At 38.0% G+C, this 17240-nt stretch overlaps 1 protein-coding gene across 4 annotated transcripts in view; it reads right to left on the reverse strand.

Moving 5' to 3' along the window:
* The window catches only part of Gclc (glutamate--cysteine ligase), a 66135-nt gene that overhangs the window by 13426 nt on the left and 35469 nt on the right, over nt 1–17240 (reverse strand). For all 4 annotated transcript variants that reach the window (XM_071586383.1, XM_071586381.1, XM_071586380.1 and 1 more), the window contains 3 exons: nt 14484–14680; nt 11662–11833; nt 5194–5391 (listed from right to left, as the gene is read on the reverse strand). In XM_071586383.1, the coding sequence (XP_071442484.1) occupies nt 5194–5391; nt 11662–11833; nt 14484–14680 (567 nt within the window). The remainder of the gene's footprint in view (nt 1–5193; nt 5392–11661; nt 11834–14483; nt 14681–17240) is intronic.

Here is a 17240-nt window from a genome sequence, read left to right on the forward strand (position 1 = left end):
AAATATTCCTAAATTTAACCCTAAGAGTAACATCTATATGTTGTAAAAATCATGACGAAAGTGAACAGAAAGCTGATTCGATCCATTATTCATTAATAAAGAATTATCTTATACTTGAAAGTTATTTCAAATCATTAGGAAAAAATTCTTGCTTCACATGCCCATTTTCATTATTCTTGTGAACAGAAAACCCTTAGCGGTACCTTAAGATAGGAATTAATTTTTTTCAGATGCTTGTATATTCCTTTACTGCATCAAAAATAATTGGTGAAAGAAACATTATTACTAGGTCATCTACTGGTTAAGGTAGGTTTTGGATGGACACAACTACCAAATAATTATCTCCTACGAAAACACAACACAATATCCTACTCCACAACAAGACCCTCTTTATCCCTGAGTACTTGCTTCCTCCCATCCAACAACCCTATCCTGTTCCTGCCTTTTCCTCGTTTTCCTAACATTCTCCCCTCTATTACAGTCTTCAACATCCCACTGCCGATCAATACCCCCTTCATCCATTTTTCCTGCCTCCATAGGATTTCTCCCAACCAACCCCTCCCTTCGCCCACCATACCAAGTACTTCCTCATTTGCTTTCTTCTTGGTCCATTTCACCTTCTCCATTCTTCTCCACACACACACTTCAAAAGCCTCCGATCTAAATCTATCCTCCTACTTCAATGACCACGTTTCCGCACCGTACATAGCTACGCTCCATATCAAAGTTTTTACGAGTCCCTTCTTAGTATCCTTCCTCAACGTCCCTCTAATCAACTCCCTCCTCCTTGTGAAAGCCTCTTTGCCTGACGCAATTCTACACCTTACGTCCCTACTACTTTGACCAATTTGGTCCAAAACACTTCTGAGATAAGTTAACTGTTCTACCTGCTCTAGTTTTATGCTCTCCTTTTTTAATGCTAAGCTTAACCTTTCTCTTTCTGGAAAAGCAAATAACCCTTGTTTTACATATATTGATTCTCATTTCATATCTCACTGAATATCCAATTCACTCAGCAATGCTTGCAATGCCTTGGCTGACTTGGAAACCAGAGCTTGGTCATCTGCAAATTGACCTTTTATGAATTCCTTACCGACTTTCATTCCTATATACTGCTCTTCCTTCGCCACTTTATCATTTCCATATCCATTTAACAGCACAGGTGATAATGGACAACCCTGCCTTATCCCTCTTCCTAACACTGCCCATCCAGACTCTCCGTCCCCCATATGTTCACATTTTTGTCAATTGAACATAGGGAGTTTTCTGCAATATGGTATATCTTCTTTTCCCGCATAGCAGATGCCGTATCAACAAAGGCTTATTTATATGCTTACATTTTATTGCGCCTCTATATTACCAACAGACTTATCTTTGTATTACTATAAGGTCTCCTTTGTAGAAAGAACTATTTACAAGGTGTGATCAAAAAAAGACAGGACTACATGTTCTGGTATATTCAATCTATTTAAAAAATATCAAAAGCACTAAATTGTTTTTTGGAGCTACGTAATAGTAGGAGAAACTATTTATGACAAAATTATCAATGTAAAAAAATTAGTATTGACAAATATTTTAATCTGAAGGTATAAGTTTAAATTTTAAAAAATATTTTAAAATTACCTTAATTTCTGAATGTGTACATGAGATAATAACATTATTGACTTTTTTATCGTACCTGTGGCTATTTAAAGTGTACAAAAATTACCTTAAACACATTCAAATTAGGCTTTATATAAATTTCCATGGGCAAACCTATAAATTCATAACAACAGACCTGGCATCTTTCAGGTATACCAGGGAAAAGAGGCTGGCACTAAAAAGGTTAAGTACGCATCTAAAATTAAACAAAAGTTTTTTTTATTCATCAGCTGTGTTAACAAGAAGAAATTATACCTCAAATGGGTTTGCTATGACTATATGATCTAGTCAAATGATTTTTTTTCTCCTTACATGGGTTGTTCAATTTTATATATATATATATATATATATATATATATATATATATATATATATATATATATATATATATATATATACATACACGGTAAATTGTTCGAGCTTTCGGCCCTTTCAGAGGCCTTCTTCAAGAGAGACTGAAAATATGCTATTGCTGTGGAGAGGGGAAAGAGCTATGGGCGTGGAGGGGAGGTGTGGAGGGAATGCTGGGAGGGAAATTAAATATGGCGGTTTAGGGTGGGAATTTTAAAGGAACGGAAGGATAGTCTGTAGGCGGATTCACGAGTTCTCACCTCTATGTTGGTGGCTGAATCAGGTAGGCATTCTAGGATGCTTAGAGCAAAACACTGGTCGAATGAAAGGTTGTGGGAATTGGCGTGTGAAGGGATAGGAAGAGAAGAGAGTGAGGCAGAATTGCAGGAGTACCGGTGATTATTCATTCGGATGGATAAGGGGGTAATGCATTCACCTATGTAAAAGGAAGTGCAATGCTTGCATGATAAAAGATAAATAATATTTTTTGAGAGGCAATTAGCGTGGGAACGAGGTGAGGGGGCTATGAGGGGATGTAGGGAGAGGGGAGTAGGCATAATAGGAGGACAGGTTTTACATCGGGGGCGGTTGCAAGTTGGGGAAATATTGGGAAATTTGTCATGGGGGGGCGCCAAAGGGTTGGTGGATCTCAGAAGGTTTTTGAGATTGGCGGGTCGTCTGTATGCAATAGATGGGCATTGGGGTAGTGAGGATGAGGTCGCGTCATTGTCATGTAAAATTGGAAACAGTTCAGCTCAGGAAACACGTCGTTTTCAGTCAAAAAAGAAGGCAATGCTGACGGTTTTCATGGATTACAACGGTGTAGTGCATCATGAATTTTTGCCAGAAGGCCAGACAGTAAACAAAGAGTATTATTTGGGCGTTATGAGACGTTTGCGTGAAGCAATTCGCCGAAAGAGACCAGAAATGTGGGCAGAAAACTCGTGGATTTTGCACCATCATAACGCAACGTCGCACAGTGCTATCATTATTCGTAATTTTTTGACGAAAAATGCAACAAATACCATCCAACAGCCACCGAATTCACCTGATTTGGCTCCCTGTGACTTCTTTCTGTTCAATCGAGTTAAAAAACCATTACGGGGAACGCGTTTTAGCAGCCGAGAGGAAGTAATGGAAAAATCGCAGGAAGCACTGATGGACATACCGAAAACCGAATATAAAAAATGTTTCGAGGATTGGATCAAGCGCTGGCATAAGTGTGTTGCAGTCGATGGGGATTACTTTGAAGGGGACAATATAGATTTAGATGAATAAACTTGTATTTTTAATTTTCTGAATAAATTCCGGGAACTTTTTGATCAAGGTAGTATATATATATATATATATATATACACACTCATATATATATATGAGTGTTCTTCTTTTTTTGTGTTTCTATATTATGTGTTACTGTGTATTGTACTATTCGGCACTTCCGTGTTACGTCTATGAAAGCATATACTATATATATATATATATATATATATATATATATATATATATAGAGTACATATACATATATATATATCTATATATATCTATATCTATATATACATATATATATATATATATATATATATATATATATATCTGCACTTTCCCCAGAGTGCCTTCAACATTTTTAAGCCATCCAAAATTAGGATTTCAGAAGATCCTCGTACTAGACATCTGTGATGGCGATGACTTCCTTGTTCAACGTGAGTCGTACTCTGCAAAGCTATTTTTTTCAGGCTTGGAAATAAAAAAGTCATTGGTGGCCAAATCTAGTAAAAACAGTGGATGCTATAATTATTTGAACTTCAATTTCATAATGTTTGCCATTGAAACTATGCAGATGTGTGCCCATGTATTTTGTCAATGGAAGAGGATTTTTTCTTCGCCAAATGAGGATGTTTTTTCTTTAATTCTTCACTCAACAGGTGCAAAAACAATGAATGATACTCTCCATTTATCGTTTGTCCATTTTGCAAGCATTCCATGAAGACGATTACAAATGCATCCAAAAAAATTGGCCACCTCCTTGTCAGCCAGTTTTATTGTCTTCGCCTTCTTCGAATCCGGTTCTCCTTTTAAAACCTACTATTCTGACTGTTCCTTTGTCTCTTGAGTGTAGTAATGTATCCATGTTTCATCCACAGCTATGTCACCATGCAGACACTCATTAGGATTGCAATAGTGGATGTACGGCCACATTTTAACTCATTCGCCCAATTGTAAGCAGTCACAAAGATAGGGAAGATATGCCATGAACTTCATTCAACTTGACTTTAATCTCTTTTGGTCAAAAAACTTTTAAACAGAAGTGTTTAATTACTGCCCACAACTCACTTTTTTTCATTTTTCTAAATAAACAAAAGTTCTTTGCTCCAATGGACTATGTAAATGAAACCGTGTGATAAATATAGATGAAAATCAAACAGCAGTCTAGTGAGAGATTAAGCTTACTAAAAGCTATCTTTTTCCAAAACCACGAGCTCCATGTCTTTGATTTCTTAAGGAGTTATTTAATGACCCATGTATCATTAGTATAGGTGTGATAGAGAAGCACCTGGAAGTGAAAGTACATTTATTCTGTCAGGTAAGGTTGAAATAATGTCTAGACTGATTTTATTTTTAAGGAATATGTTTCAGACATGTAAGAATATAATCACTAATCTTCCCAGAAACATTGCTAATCCTGTTCCACACTCTTCAATGTTTGAAATTATGTTCAAAGTGTTTTAGAATCAATCATTTTTCCTGGAAAAGGAATCAGACATGAAAGATACTTTGCAGGAATGTAACCTTAACTTCAGTTAACAAATGTTTTTTCTGCAAGATTTGCTATAATACTTACTCATCAGATTAAAAATCAATCAAAATAAAGTTTTTCACACAAAGTGTTAAACATACTATGTTTTTTATTACCTGTCCTACGATTGTTTACTAATCAATCCCTCCTAATGCTGAATTGCATTAATCTCCTTAACTAGGTGAGTAATATAAATGTATCAGTCTCATCTGCTTGGACACTTTGGTGACATGTTCTCACAATAAATGCAAATCTTCTTTGAAAGAAGATAGTTTTCTAATGAGCATGTACAATTCTCAGCAAATGACTGGGAAATCCTGGTATGGTCCAATATATGCATGTACCGTGGTGAATCTCAATCCGTATGGGCACTAAAAGAGTAATAATTAGAAAACAGGAAAGTTTACCTTGCTTATAGGAATGATTAAATCCAATTGGTACGATAGAATGACTCGAGTCAGCAAAACCACAAAACATACAACGGCTGCATTCTCAAAGTCTGTTATTTGCACTTCACAGGGCCGAAATTCAACTCGCCAACCAATTGAAGAATTGGGAGGTGGAGGCTTGAAGCGCATAGTTTGCCAGTTTGTAGATTGAATGTTCTGGAGAGAGAGAGATAGATAACAACAATAATAACTTATCAATAATATTTACAAATTAATGATATTAACAAATATAATGATTTTAATAATAATATCAAGGCATTATTTGAATTCTCTAAACAAGCAATATTCTATAATAACACCACAGCTGATTAGTGCAAATAGCCCTGAAAGAGACTACACGAAACAAAAAATTCAGCTTTCCCCTACAACTACAGTTTTGTCTACCATTACACTTGCTTTTACATGGCCAATATTTTGAGCACGTAAATAATTAACAACAAGGTATTTTCCTGGTGCATACATGATTTTGATCAAGAAAATGTCTTTTGCTTGAAACCTGAATGAATTTTGATATTTTATTTCCCTAGAATTGGCTTAAATCATTTTTTTAAAGAGGAAGAGAGTAGCACAGATAATCTGCAAAATGGATAATCCTCCACAAATGGATAATCGAGAGTTTACTGCATATTGAAAAAATAACAAGTAATGGACATCCCTGCCCCACTCTCACAGCTAGAACTGCCCACCCTGCCCACTCCATTTGCCACTCACAGTTGAGTGCTCTGAGGCAAGTACAACTTCCAGATGGTCGTCTATATCCTTCCATTTTACTCCTACTGCCAGCAAAATGTTCAATAATTTGGACTAGTTTACTCAATAAAATGCCTTCTCAAAATCTATGAAGTATACAAATACACTTCAGCAGTGCCTTTATTATGCCCTGACAAAAAATACTATCAAAACAAAACAGAAACCACAGCAAATACACACTACCTTCAAAACAAAACTGATAACTTTCAAGGAGATAAAGGACGGGTGTCATTTATGGATGGAAGGGTATATTGTGAAAGTCTCCTATAACCTAAAAATCTTTACAATATGACCATGCTACAACTGGGGGAATATCTCTATTGAATGAAATGAGATAACTATTACAGGCAGAGTTATCATTCAAAGAAATTAAAAGTTTTATTTATCACATACAAATACACTTCGGGAGCATGATTCATTTTGTCCTCGAGTATTACTATTTGGTGGTAACGTAGGTTTAGATGCAAACAAACTTAACACCCCTAGATTTCTTAGCCTCACCTAACAAGACACAACCTGAAACCTTTGACTCCTACAAATCCTTCTTTATCTCTCTATAGTACTTCCTCCCTCCCTTTATCCCATTCAACAAATCCTTCTTTATCTCTCTATAGTGCTTCCTCCTTCCCTTTATCCCATTCAAAGTCCCTACCCTATTCCTTCCCCTTCCTCGCTAGCCTAGAATTCTCCCCTCTATTACAGTCTTTAACATCCAACTGCCAATAAGAATACTCTTCATCCATCTCTCCGGCCTCCTTATGATTTCTCCCTAAAATACCTCCTCTGCCCTCACCAAATCTAGCACTTCCTCGCTTATTTCCCTTTCCGTCCACTTTTCCTTTTCCATCCTCCCACTCACCCATGTCTCAAAAGCCTTAAATCCATATTGATCCAATCTATGCCTCTTTTATTGCTTCAGTGACCAAGTTTCCAAGTCCTACAAAACCACATTTCATTTCAAAGTTTTGACGAGCCTTTTCTTAACGTTCTCACTCAATGTCCAGGTCATCAACTCCAATATCCACCTTGTGTAAGCTTTTCTGGCCAATAACACAATTGATGCTCACCAACCAAAAGGAAACGCAGTTGGAAATGCAATGGAGTGCCAGATGATGACAAGGCAGGTCGGATAATCAACATTCCCGTCATGTTTCTAGGATTAAATCATCAAAGGGTAATAAAAAATAAAATTGGGTAGAAATGGATGCTCATGCTAAAATTATTTGTTTAGGGCATGGTGGCCCTCATTTGACACGCACATGTCAACGTACGAAAATGAATGCTATTACTGTAAAAAATGTCCACATTCAAAATGCCAGTCTTAAGGCTAAAAATTTCAATTCCGTCAAAAATGTTGATTAAAAAATCACTGAACCAATTATCTTTGTTCATATGGTGGCTTCAAATGACAGAGATTATACTGGAAGTGGAAGCAAGTAATGCTTTCCTACCTTAAGTGTGGATGTAATTCACTCTGTCAGAGCAAATGGTGCTGAAAAAATGAGGATCAGAGTGAAAATTAATAACATTTTCCTTAAAATGGAGCTTGATAATTATTCAGCCGGTACCATAATTAGTAGGCCTTAATTTAAAAAGGAGTTTAAAATCCTTCAGTAATGACCTTAAATGTCACATTAATTACATATTGTAAAAATTTAATACAAGTACTGGATGTCATTGATGTTATAGCTAATGTAGGAGGCTACCTGGGGAGTGTGAAAATGTGTTACATGGGGGACAATAATGCTACACTGGCATTCCAGTGGATCCATTTGTTTACCTTAAAACTTCACACAAACTACAAGAAGGGAGTTGTTAAAAATTCCATCGAGGAAAGTGGTTTCCCTACTCTTAAAAAGTTAATTAAAAATTACAATTCCTTTCTTGGCATACATTATCCTAGGAGAAATCATTCAAGATCTACATAGCCTCAATAGCATTAAAACCAGGAGCTAGACCAGTATTAGCTAGGAAATCTTTTCCAAATGCAAACAAAGACAATGCGAAGGAAGATCTTAATTATTGACTAAATCAAGGGACAACGGTAGACATTGATTACAGTGATGATGCCACTCTACAAGGTGCGATCAAAAAAAGACCAGACTGAATTTATTCCGAGCAAACCGTTCAGCGGATCGAAACAAGACACAGTGCGCCATCTAGCAACACATCTGACGACTAAAATGAGAAGTGTTGCGCTTGTTTAGGTCGAATCATTACGCAGCAGCAGCAGTATTTGCCTTAACCTGTTCGTCGCCGCGTGCAATGGCAGCAGCAATGAAGGAGCTAGAGGAACAGCGTGTGTGCGTAAAATTTGTTTCCAACTGGGCAAATGTACGAAGGAGACATTTGGAATGATTCTGCAAGTTTTCTTTAATGAAGCTATGAGTCGAAGCCAGTGTTTTGAGTGGTGCAGTCGTTTTAAATCGGACAGAACCTCGACAAATGAGGATTCCCTAACCTCTAAGACCTTCCACTTCGACAGACCCTAACCATGTCAAATTGGTGAACGATTTGGTGCGGGCAAATCGCCGTTTAACTGTTAGGGAGATAGCCGAGGAAGTGAACATTAGTTTTGGATCCTGATAAACAGTTTTGACAGACATTTTGGGCATGACGCATCAAAATTGGTCCCGCGGGAGCTGACTAATGAACAGAGACAAAAACGTGTAGACATTTGTAAGGAACTCCTGGATTGAGCCAATGCCGACCCAGTGTTTCTTTAAATCATCGTAACCGGTGACGAAGCCTGGGTTTACGGTTATGATGTTGAGACAAAGGCCCAGTCTTCTCAGTGGAAAGGTCCTCATTCTCTGCGACCAAAGAAAGCTCGCATGTCCCGGTCCAATGTGAAGGTCATACTGGTGTGTTTCTTTGATTGGCAAGGGCTGATTCATTATGAATACATCCCTCAAGGTCAAACAGTCAACAAAGATTTCTACTTAAACGTTATGAAGAGGCTGAGGGTCGCAGTGAGCGGAAAGAGGCCGGACATGTGGAGAAACAATGAATGGCATTTCCACCACAATAACGTGCCAGCTCACGTGGCACTGATCGTGACAGAGTTTTTTGCCAGAACTGGAACTTCCGTGATCCCGCAGCCACCTTACTCTCCAGACATGGCTCCAGACATTTTTCGTTTCCAAAGTTAAAATCAACCTTGAAAGGGCACCGATTCAACTCTATTGCGGGCATTAAAACTAATTGTACGGAGGACCTGAAGAGGATCCCTAAGGCGGCTGACCAGGCAAGGTTCGAGAGCTGGAAGAAACTTTGGAAAAGGTGTGTTGTCAGCCAAGGCATGTACTTGGAGGGCAACAAGTTCGATTAAGCTGTATTCATCGAAATAAACACGTTATAAAATCAGTCCTGTCTTTTTTTGATTACACCTTGTATATTAGTTCCAGTCGTAAAATCAAATGGAAAAATATGCATCTGTGCAGATTTAAAAGACAACATAAATCCTCAGTTACTAGTAGATGAACATTATTTCAAAATGCCACTGCGTACAGCTGTATCACAATTAAATCAGAAATTAATTCAACGTGGGCTAACTCCCCATACAGTGACTATCACCAGCTAATGTAATGTTAAACTATCTGCTTGGAAAAAATTTTCATTTATGGTGCAAAAACCAGTAAACTATGGAAATCTATTTAATCAGACATTTAAAAGTTTTGACATTGGAAATAATATAGCTGCAAGCAATTATTAAGGCAAAATAAACTGGAAGTTTGGTGCAATTTACAAAAAATCTGTTATCTTGCAGCACGAGGTCACCTTCGACAATGGTATGCAGCGGCAGAGGCACTTGAACCAATTAGCGAGGAGGTATTTTGGAGAACTTGATCATCAAAATTTTGAAACTCCTCACGTGGTTGACCCTTAGCCTAATAATTATTCACAGGGTTTATTATTATTACAGGTTTCTACTGGCCCAAATGTTATAAATCCAGAAAATATGCACAATTAGGGCCTGTTATTGATAATGTAACCCAGAGAATTGACACCCCTGGAAAAATGCCAGGTTAATTAAATGTTCCTCAGAGCACCCAGTTCACAGGGCAGTGGAAAGATTGAACCCGTTCACTTCTATGAAAAATATGTCTGTTCAACTATCACAGTTATTGTATTACTACTGTTTAACTTCTATGTATCAATTATACCTAGTTTATGGGGTTATACTGAACGCAATACTTACATCATGTTGCTGCATTAATGATTACCAGTTATTTTCATTTGGATGCACATCCTTAGTGAACAAGTATTTCAGAAAAAAATTTGATTTAGATTTTTTTCCATGATTAATATGCATGAAAATTAGGTCAAATATGATTGTGTGTTGCAGAACAAACTTTCCCTTCCCTTGAGGGGGAGGATCAGTTGTGGGGTGGTAACTCTATTTTGAATGTAAACATGTCAAGGTGATAGTCCTGCATCTGGCCTAAATCACCTGACTCAAAGGCACTTTACAGGGTCCATCCCATTACCGTGTAGAATAAGAAATCATATTTTTTGACTCAAAAGGCATTATCCACAAAGAGTTGGTGCCTCAGGGAGAGATAGTGAACAGTAATTTTTACATGGAAGTAGGGTGATATACATGTACTCAGGAGATGACCAGAATCCTGCAGGGGTGGGCATAATACTCCAGAAGAGTGGAAAGAATGGCAAGAAGAGTGAAATTATGCAGTGGCAATAGAATCAGAGGAGGAGACGATGAAAAAGAGGTTGAGAGAGAGAGAGAGTGTACAAACACAGTGACAGTGCAGGCATACATAAATGCCAACGCACCCAGCCAATCAGAAGAGGAGAGGAGGGGAGGAGGAGGTTGTGGGGGTGGGCAGAAGTGAAAGGGAAGGAGAAGCTAATAGTGACGAGAGACAGGAGTGCTGTGGTCGGAGAGCAAAGGGACCTCCGACAGATCAAAAGGAGGAGAACCTTTTTTGCCCTGAAAACCAAGGGATATGTCTGTGATCTCAGTGATGTTATCAGTCTGTTATCTCCCCATTGCCCCATTATAGCACCAGGTGGTAGGAGGAGCCTCATAGTATACATTGCTGCATTCAGCCTGATTTAAAAGGATGAAAACTGTATAATAAAAATTATATCTTTCATGTGATCAGAAATTTGGAACCATTATCACCCTGATGACTAAATTTAACCCACGCAATGCCATGATGGTGACACAAGAGAACCAGGGCCAGTTGATGCCACATTATGATGCATAGTGCTACATCATCATGTCACGCCATTGGCTGCAATGCAATTCCCCACACTTTTAAGTGGTGGAAGAATTATTCTTACAGCAAAAGAATAGTTACACATGTATTCAGGAAATCAAACTTGAAGGTACTCTGGAGGGACTATATCAAGGGATTGTTTAAGGCAGCTGAATTGGATCCGAAAACAAACAGCGTGTGCCTAAACTGATGCATGCTGGTGAATAATTGGATTTTCCTCTTTGAGTGGTATTGATTCTGACCACCATACCACTCAGGACTTACTAATTCAAAACCATTGGCCATCATATCGAAACATTAAATTATTTCCCTACAGAGATAACTATACATTAACTCAATAAAAATAATGAAAACTAATTAAAATCATCATACCATACTTGGTCTATAAGTGATCATTTGATTTTTTCCGAATAGTATACTTAGTGGTGCATACCTCAAAGTGGTCAGAGTCTTTTGAGTCATCCTGATTGAGGCGCTCCTCGAACAAGGAAACTGTGTCTCGAATGAAGAGGTGTGCAATATGCCTTGCGAGGAGAGGATCAATGCCAGCCTCAGACAGCTGCTTGTAAGCGTCTTCATCCAACACTAGTGGAACATCATTGTATCTAGGATCAAATAAGCAATTATTCTCAAGATGCCCCTTGCTGGACCAAAACAAATGTATACATTGCACAGACCAACACTCTTTTCAGAAGTCTTTTAAAGAAAGCCATGAAATGAAACACCATGACAGCACCCAGAAATACGTTTATAGGGCACAAGTAAGAATTTGACTGGGTGCATTAAGTTCAAATGGCACCAAATACATTTGAGCAAATATTCATTAAAAAGAATTGAGTAATCAACAGAAGATCCATGTTTCTTACTGCTTATATTTTAGCACAGCATTTCCTTTTTCTACCACTTTCAAGTATTTGAGCATATGCTCAAATACTTGGCTCCCACAAATTTTGGAGAGTGGGAGTATTTTTATTATCTTTTATGGATATATTTCACACCAAAAATGGTCTCATACAAAATGTGTGAGATAATATCTCATTCATACATTTTATTCTCAACAAATTACCCAAAAAAGGCACAGGATAAAAAAATATACAGGAATGGAAAATTAAAGAAAAACAGCAGTCGTAATCAAACTCAAAGTGCAAGCACAGAATCAAAGACTCAGTCGTGAATACTTAGAAACTGCTCTAGAGGAATCCAACGCCCTAATATTCTATAGAGAATTTGATCATATCTACAGAATTTTCAAAACTAGGGATGTGAAAGTTCCACTCATGCCAATCTTGGTCCCAGTTCTGTGTCATCATTTTTGGTTTCCTTGATCTCATTTTGCTCAAATATAGATTTCAATACCATCATTATTACAACAGACTTTAAATTAGTCTTATGTATAAAACAATGATGATGATGACTAAAACCAGATTTTTTCAACAACCATTTCTAATGGAAAGGAATAAAAATTAATATGCATCTTTCACCCACTCACTCACTATCGCTGATTATCATGTCTTCAACTCGCACTAACCTACACTGCCCTTGCCTTTCCACCCTCCTCCGACAACATTCCGACTCTGGCTCCACTATATGTCGTCTCAGACTCCCCCCCCACCGGCCACCCCCCGCCCTCTCTGAACCCCATCCCACCCACGCACAGCACGCCTGACCAAAGCAAGCCAGAAACTACCCTCCCTCCCTTCCTCTCTTCCACCTCCCTCCAACCCCTGAACATATCTCAAGAGTATATTGGCACCCCGATCCCAGCTCCAGCCACCAAAAGAATGACTTTTATTCAAATCAAAACCTGGGTTGGGAAATAAAAAAGTATTTGAACTTGGCAAAGTTTATTTCATTCATGTCATGATACATCCCAGTTGTCCTTGACAAGGCTGAGAAACTTATTTAAGGTCATTAGGGTCTAATAGGCTGCTTTGAGAAGTGTGAGTTATGTATTTTTCACTTGGGACGAACAGGACATAAGCTGCCTGGCTGCATGATAAAATGAATCATTAATTATATTAAGCACTAAGCAATATTCAGACAGATTTTCATGAGTGTAAGGTTACCCAGAAAATTATTGAATTCAGAAAAGAAGAATCTACACTTGAATAATCTATTCAATCACCTGCCCGTTGAATAAGCAAGCATTGAACTCCATATTTCGGCTGAGTGTCCATTGATAGCTCTAAGATATGCAAAATATTTATGTTACAATGAGGTAACCCTAAGACGACCAGACGTGGAGCTTAAACTGATCAAACTGCAAAAACGTGAGTAGCCCAGCCTTAAGGTGTGCATTGCTATCAATCCTCAAGGAATAAGAGAGGCCTCATTAATCACTGCCATATGATAATGGCGGAGAACCTCAAGAAATAACTAATAATAAATAAATAAATAATAATAAATAAATAATAATAAATAAATAATAATAAATAAATAATAATAAATAAATAATAATAAATAATAATAAATAAATAATAATAAATAAATAATAATAAATAAATAATAATAAATAAATAATAATAAATAAATAATAATAAATAAATAATAATAAATAAATAATAATAAATAAATAATAATAAATAAATAATAATAAATAAATAATAATAAATAAATAATAATAAATAAATAATAATAAATAAATAATAATAAAAATTTATCGGATTATGGACTGAAAATTCTGGTCAATATCAAAACCAATCAACCCAACCACAGTAAGGCCAGACGTTAGAGTAGTAACATGTTCATCGTGGGCAAAACATAATCTAAATCTGAACATCTGAACTAAAAATACAAAGTTTATATAAATGATTTATTTCTATCCATATATATATATATGCCCATGCTTGAAACCTTGATCAACATTTGATACAGTGAGTGATTTTATACCCTTTGACAGTTTATTAAAATGTTGCCCTAAGTAAGAATTTCTCATGTTTTTTTTTGGTTCAAATTACTGAAGGTCAGATTTTCCCTATGATTGGAACAAATATGTTTCCAACGACAATAAAAAGATTGTAAAATTCTTTTAATTTAAAGATACCTGCATTTCTTTTAATTTGGGACATCCAAGACAAGTTCATTATTTTTTTTCTCATTGACTACAATTGTGGTAAAAGTGAAGGAGAAGTTATTACTAATGGGCTCCCAACAAGAGCACAATCTGATGTGACAACGGGTTCCTGGACTAATAATACAAATTGGCTTTTGCGCATTTTGATGGGCAACATCTCCTCGAATAAGTTTTGAACTCACTTTTCACCTTGAGGTGAGATGTAGGAGGATATGGAATCATATCGAGACTTGGGAATCCGACGCTCATTCGGCCCGAGGGGCAGCAGACCCCTCTCCTGTCGCGTCCTGCAGTCCACGGCACCCGAGATGACATTCCATCGGCAGTCAACGTCAGTAATGAGCCCACGATGGAAGGGCGAGGCCGCAGTGAGTGCCAGCTATGAATGGTTCAAGATTAAGAGGGAATAAGCACGCACCCTTACCTCTGCCTCCACTCCCCCCTCCGACAATGCACCATGCAAGGGCCCACAAACACACAGAAGACACACACACACACTTAGGCCAATAGCAAACATCTTCCTTTAACTCAACTGCATCTGCTAGATGGCAAATATGACAGAGCTTCACCCTCATTGAATATTAGTTGACTTGCCATCCAAGTGAGCCTGCCACATTTGCAAGAAATTATTTTCTGAAATCCTATGCCAAACTCTAAATTATTCCATTGTTGCCATGCGATGTTTATCCTTAGGATAACATGGGCAGGCTTCACAAAAACATATGTTGGAAAGTCCCAACAAATCTTAAATAGATGAAATAATGAAAACTTCGTTGCAATTTTCCACAGTTAAAACTTTATTGCCGACCATGGTTTCGATACACTGTATCATCTTCAGGTGAGGAAAAATACAAGGAGAAGGGATATATATACACAAGTTACAAGAAGGGGTGGCAGGGGAGGAGGGAGCGGGGGGGTAGGGGGGGGGGGTTTGTCATAAAAAGAGAAAGGCAGGAAAAACCAATGGAACCCCCGAAGTGCGGGCAGCTCACTCTTCGGGGGGAGGAGGGGGGGGGGGGGGAAGGTGTCGTCACGAAGGGCACTGAGGGAAGTTAATGGACAAAAGTGGGGAGGGGCAAGAGAGGAACTGAATGTCGTTAAGTAGCTCTATCTTCTGGTTTCTCCGTTGGATAATCTCTAAACTCTCGAGAGCGTCCAATTTCTTGCTCTTTTTGAATTTGTGCAACGGCTTAAATTCAAAATCCGGGGAATGGTTCTTCTCCAAGAGGTGGGTGGCAAAGATGGATGTGGTGTGGCCTAACGTATAACATTTCCGATGCTCCTTGATGCGTGTGGCGAAATTTCGTCCAGTCTGTCCCACATAAGTCGCATTACATTGGCACTTTAATTCATAAACACCACACTGTTTTTCGATGTCAAATTTATCTTTGTTTAAGCAGAGTGCTTTTGATATGGAAAAAGGGGTGTAAAATGAAACACGGAATTTATCCTTGGGTAGAATGTTGGCAATTCTATAGGACAAAGAGTTTGAGAAGGGGATTTTGCACCATTTACGCGAGGGGTTGGAGTATGGCAGGAGGGTTGTGTGGAGCTCGACGGCACTTTTTCTCAGTTTTTTCCTTAATAGGGAATCAATGAGGTCGTCGTTGTAGCCATTCCTCTCTGCAATGAACTTGATGGTGGTGAGTTCTCGGTCAAAGAAAGTTTTAGGCATTGGAATGCTAATTAATCTGTGAAGCATGAAGTGGAAGCTTGCCAGCTTATGGGAAATGGGATGGCAAGAATCAGAAGGAATCACTAGGTCCGTATACGTGGGTTTCCTATAGATGGAAAAGACATGTTGGCTCTCTTTGATTTCAATCCCGAGGTCCAAGAAATTTATTGACTGGTTCACTCCCATTTCCATAGTGAAATTAATTGAATTATGCCTGTTGTTTAAAAACTGCACAAATTGGCCCAACTGCCTTTCACTACTACACCAACAACAAAGTATGTCGTCCACATACCTATACCAATAGACGATGTTCTTAATGAGTTTTTCGTTGGAATCAAACAGCTTTTCTTCAAAAAAGTCCATAAAGACTTCGGCTAACAGGGGAGAGAGAGGGGAGCCCATGGCAAGACCGTTTTTTTGCTTATAGTATGTACCATTGAAAAGGAAGTAATTTTGTTCCACACATATGTTGAGAAGCATAGAAATTTCTTGGATGAGGAGTTCGTTGGCTCCGGCCTTGCACAGTATGTTCTTGGCGTGTTCTAAGGCTTCCTGGGTCGGGATAGAAGTAAATAAGCTGCATACGTCGAAGGACACTAATTTGGAGTTCGGAGGTAACGTTATAGTTTTTAGGCGTTCCGTCAAGTCCACAGAATTTTTGATAGCATACTTGGGGCTGAAATTTGACAATTGGCGGAAAATTGTATTGAGTTTGAAGGCTAACTTGTGTGCCGGAGCATTAATGCTAGATATAACTGGTCTAATCGGTACATCTTCCTTATGGAGTTTGGGTACCCCCCCCTACCCCCCCGCTCCCTCCTCCCCTGCCACCCCTTCTTGTAACTTGTGTATATATATCCCTTCTCCTTGTATTTTTCCTCACCTGAAGATGATACAGTGTATCGAAACCATGGTCGGCAATAAAGTTTTAACTGTGGAAAATTGCAACGAAGTTTTTATTATGTCTCGATTCCACAATATCACGCCTGACTCTTCACTTTTCGTTAAATAGATGAAAATAATGCACACACAATGAATAACAGCAATGGAAAAGTCTATAGAGAGAGGCTTCAAATTTTAATTTCTAAAGAATATCCCTGATTGACTGCCTGAAATTTATTAGTGTTTCAAATAGTATGCATTCCATGGGAATTACCACATTCTAAGGCATGTTCACCAACCTGTCACTGGTTAATGACTACTTGATCAGCATAACTTTTAGATATAGACACTCTTCTACCTTCCATTCATTTTTCCATCAACT

Source organism: Hetaerina americana, unplaced genomic scaffold (assembly GCF_022747635.1).
Source record: "Hetaerina americana unplaced genomic scaffold, ioHetAmer1.1.p SCAF_22, whole genome shotgun sequence".
In the NCBI taxonomy this organism is placed as follows: Eukaryota; Metazoa; Arthropoda; class Insecta; order Odonata; family Calopterygidae; genus Hetaerina; species Hetaerina americana.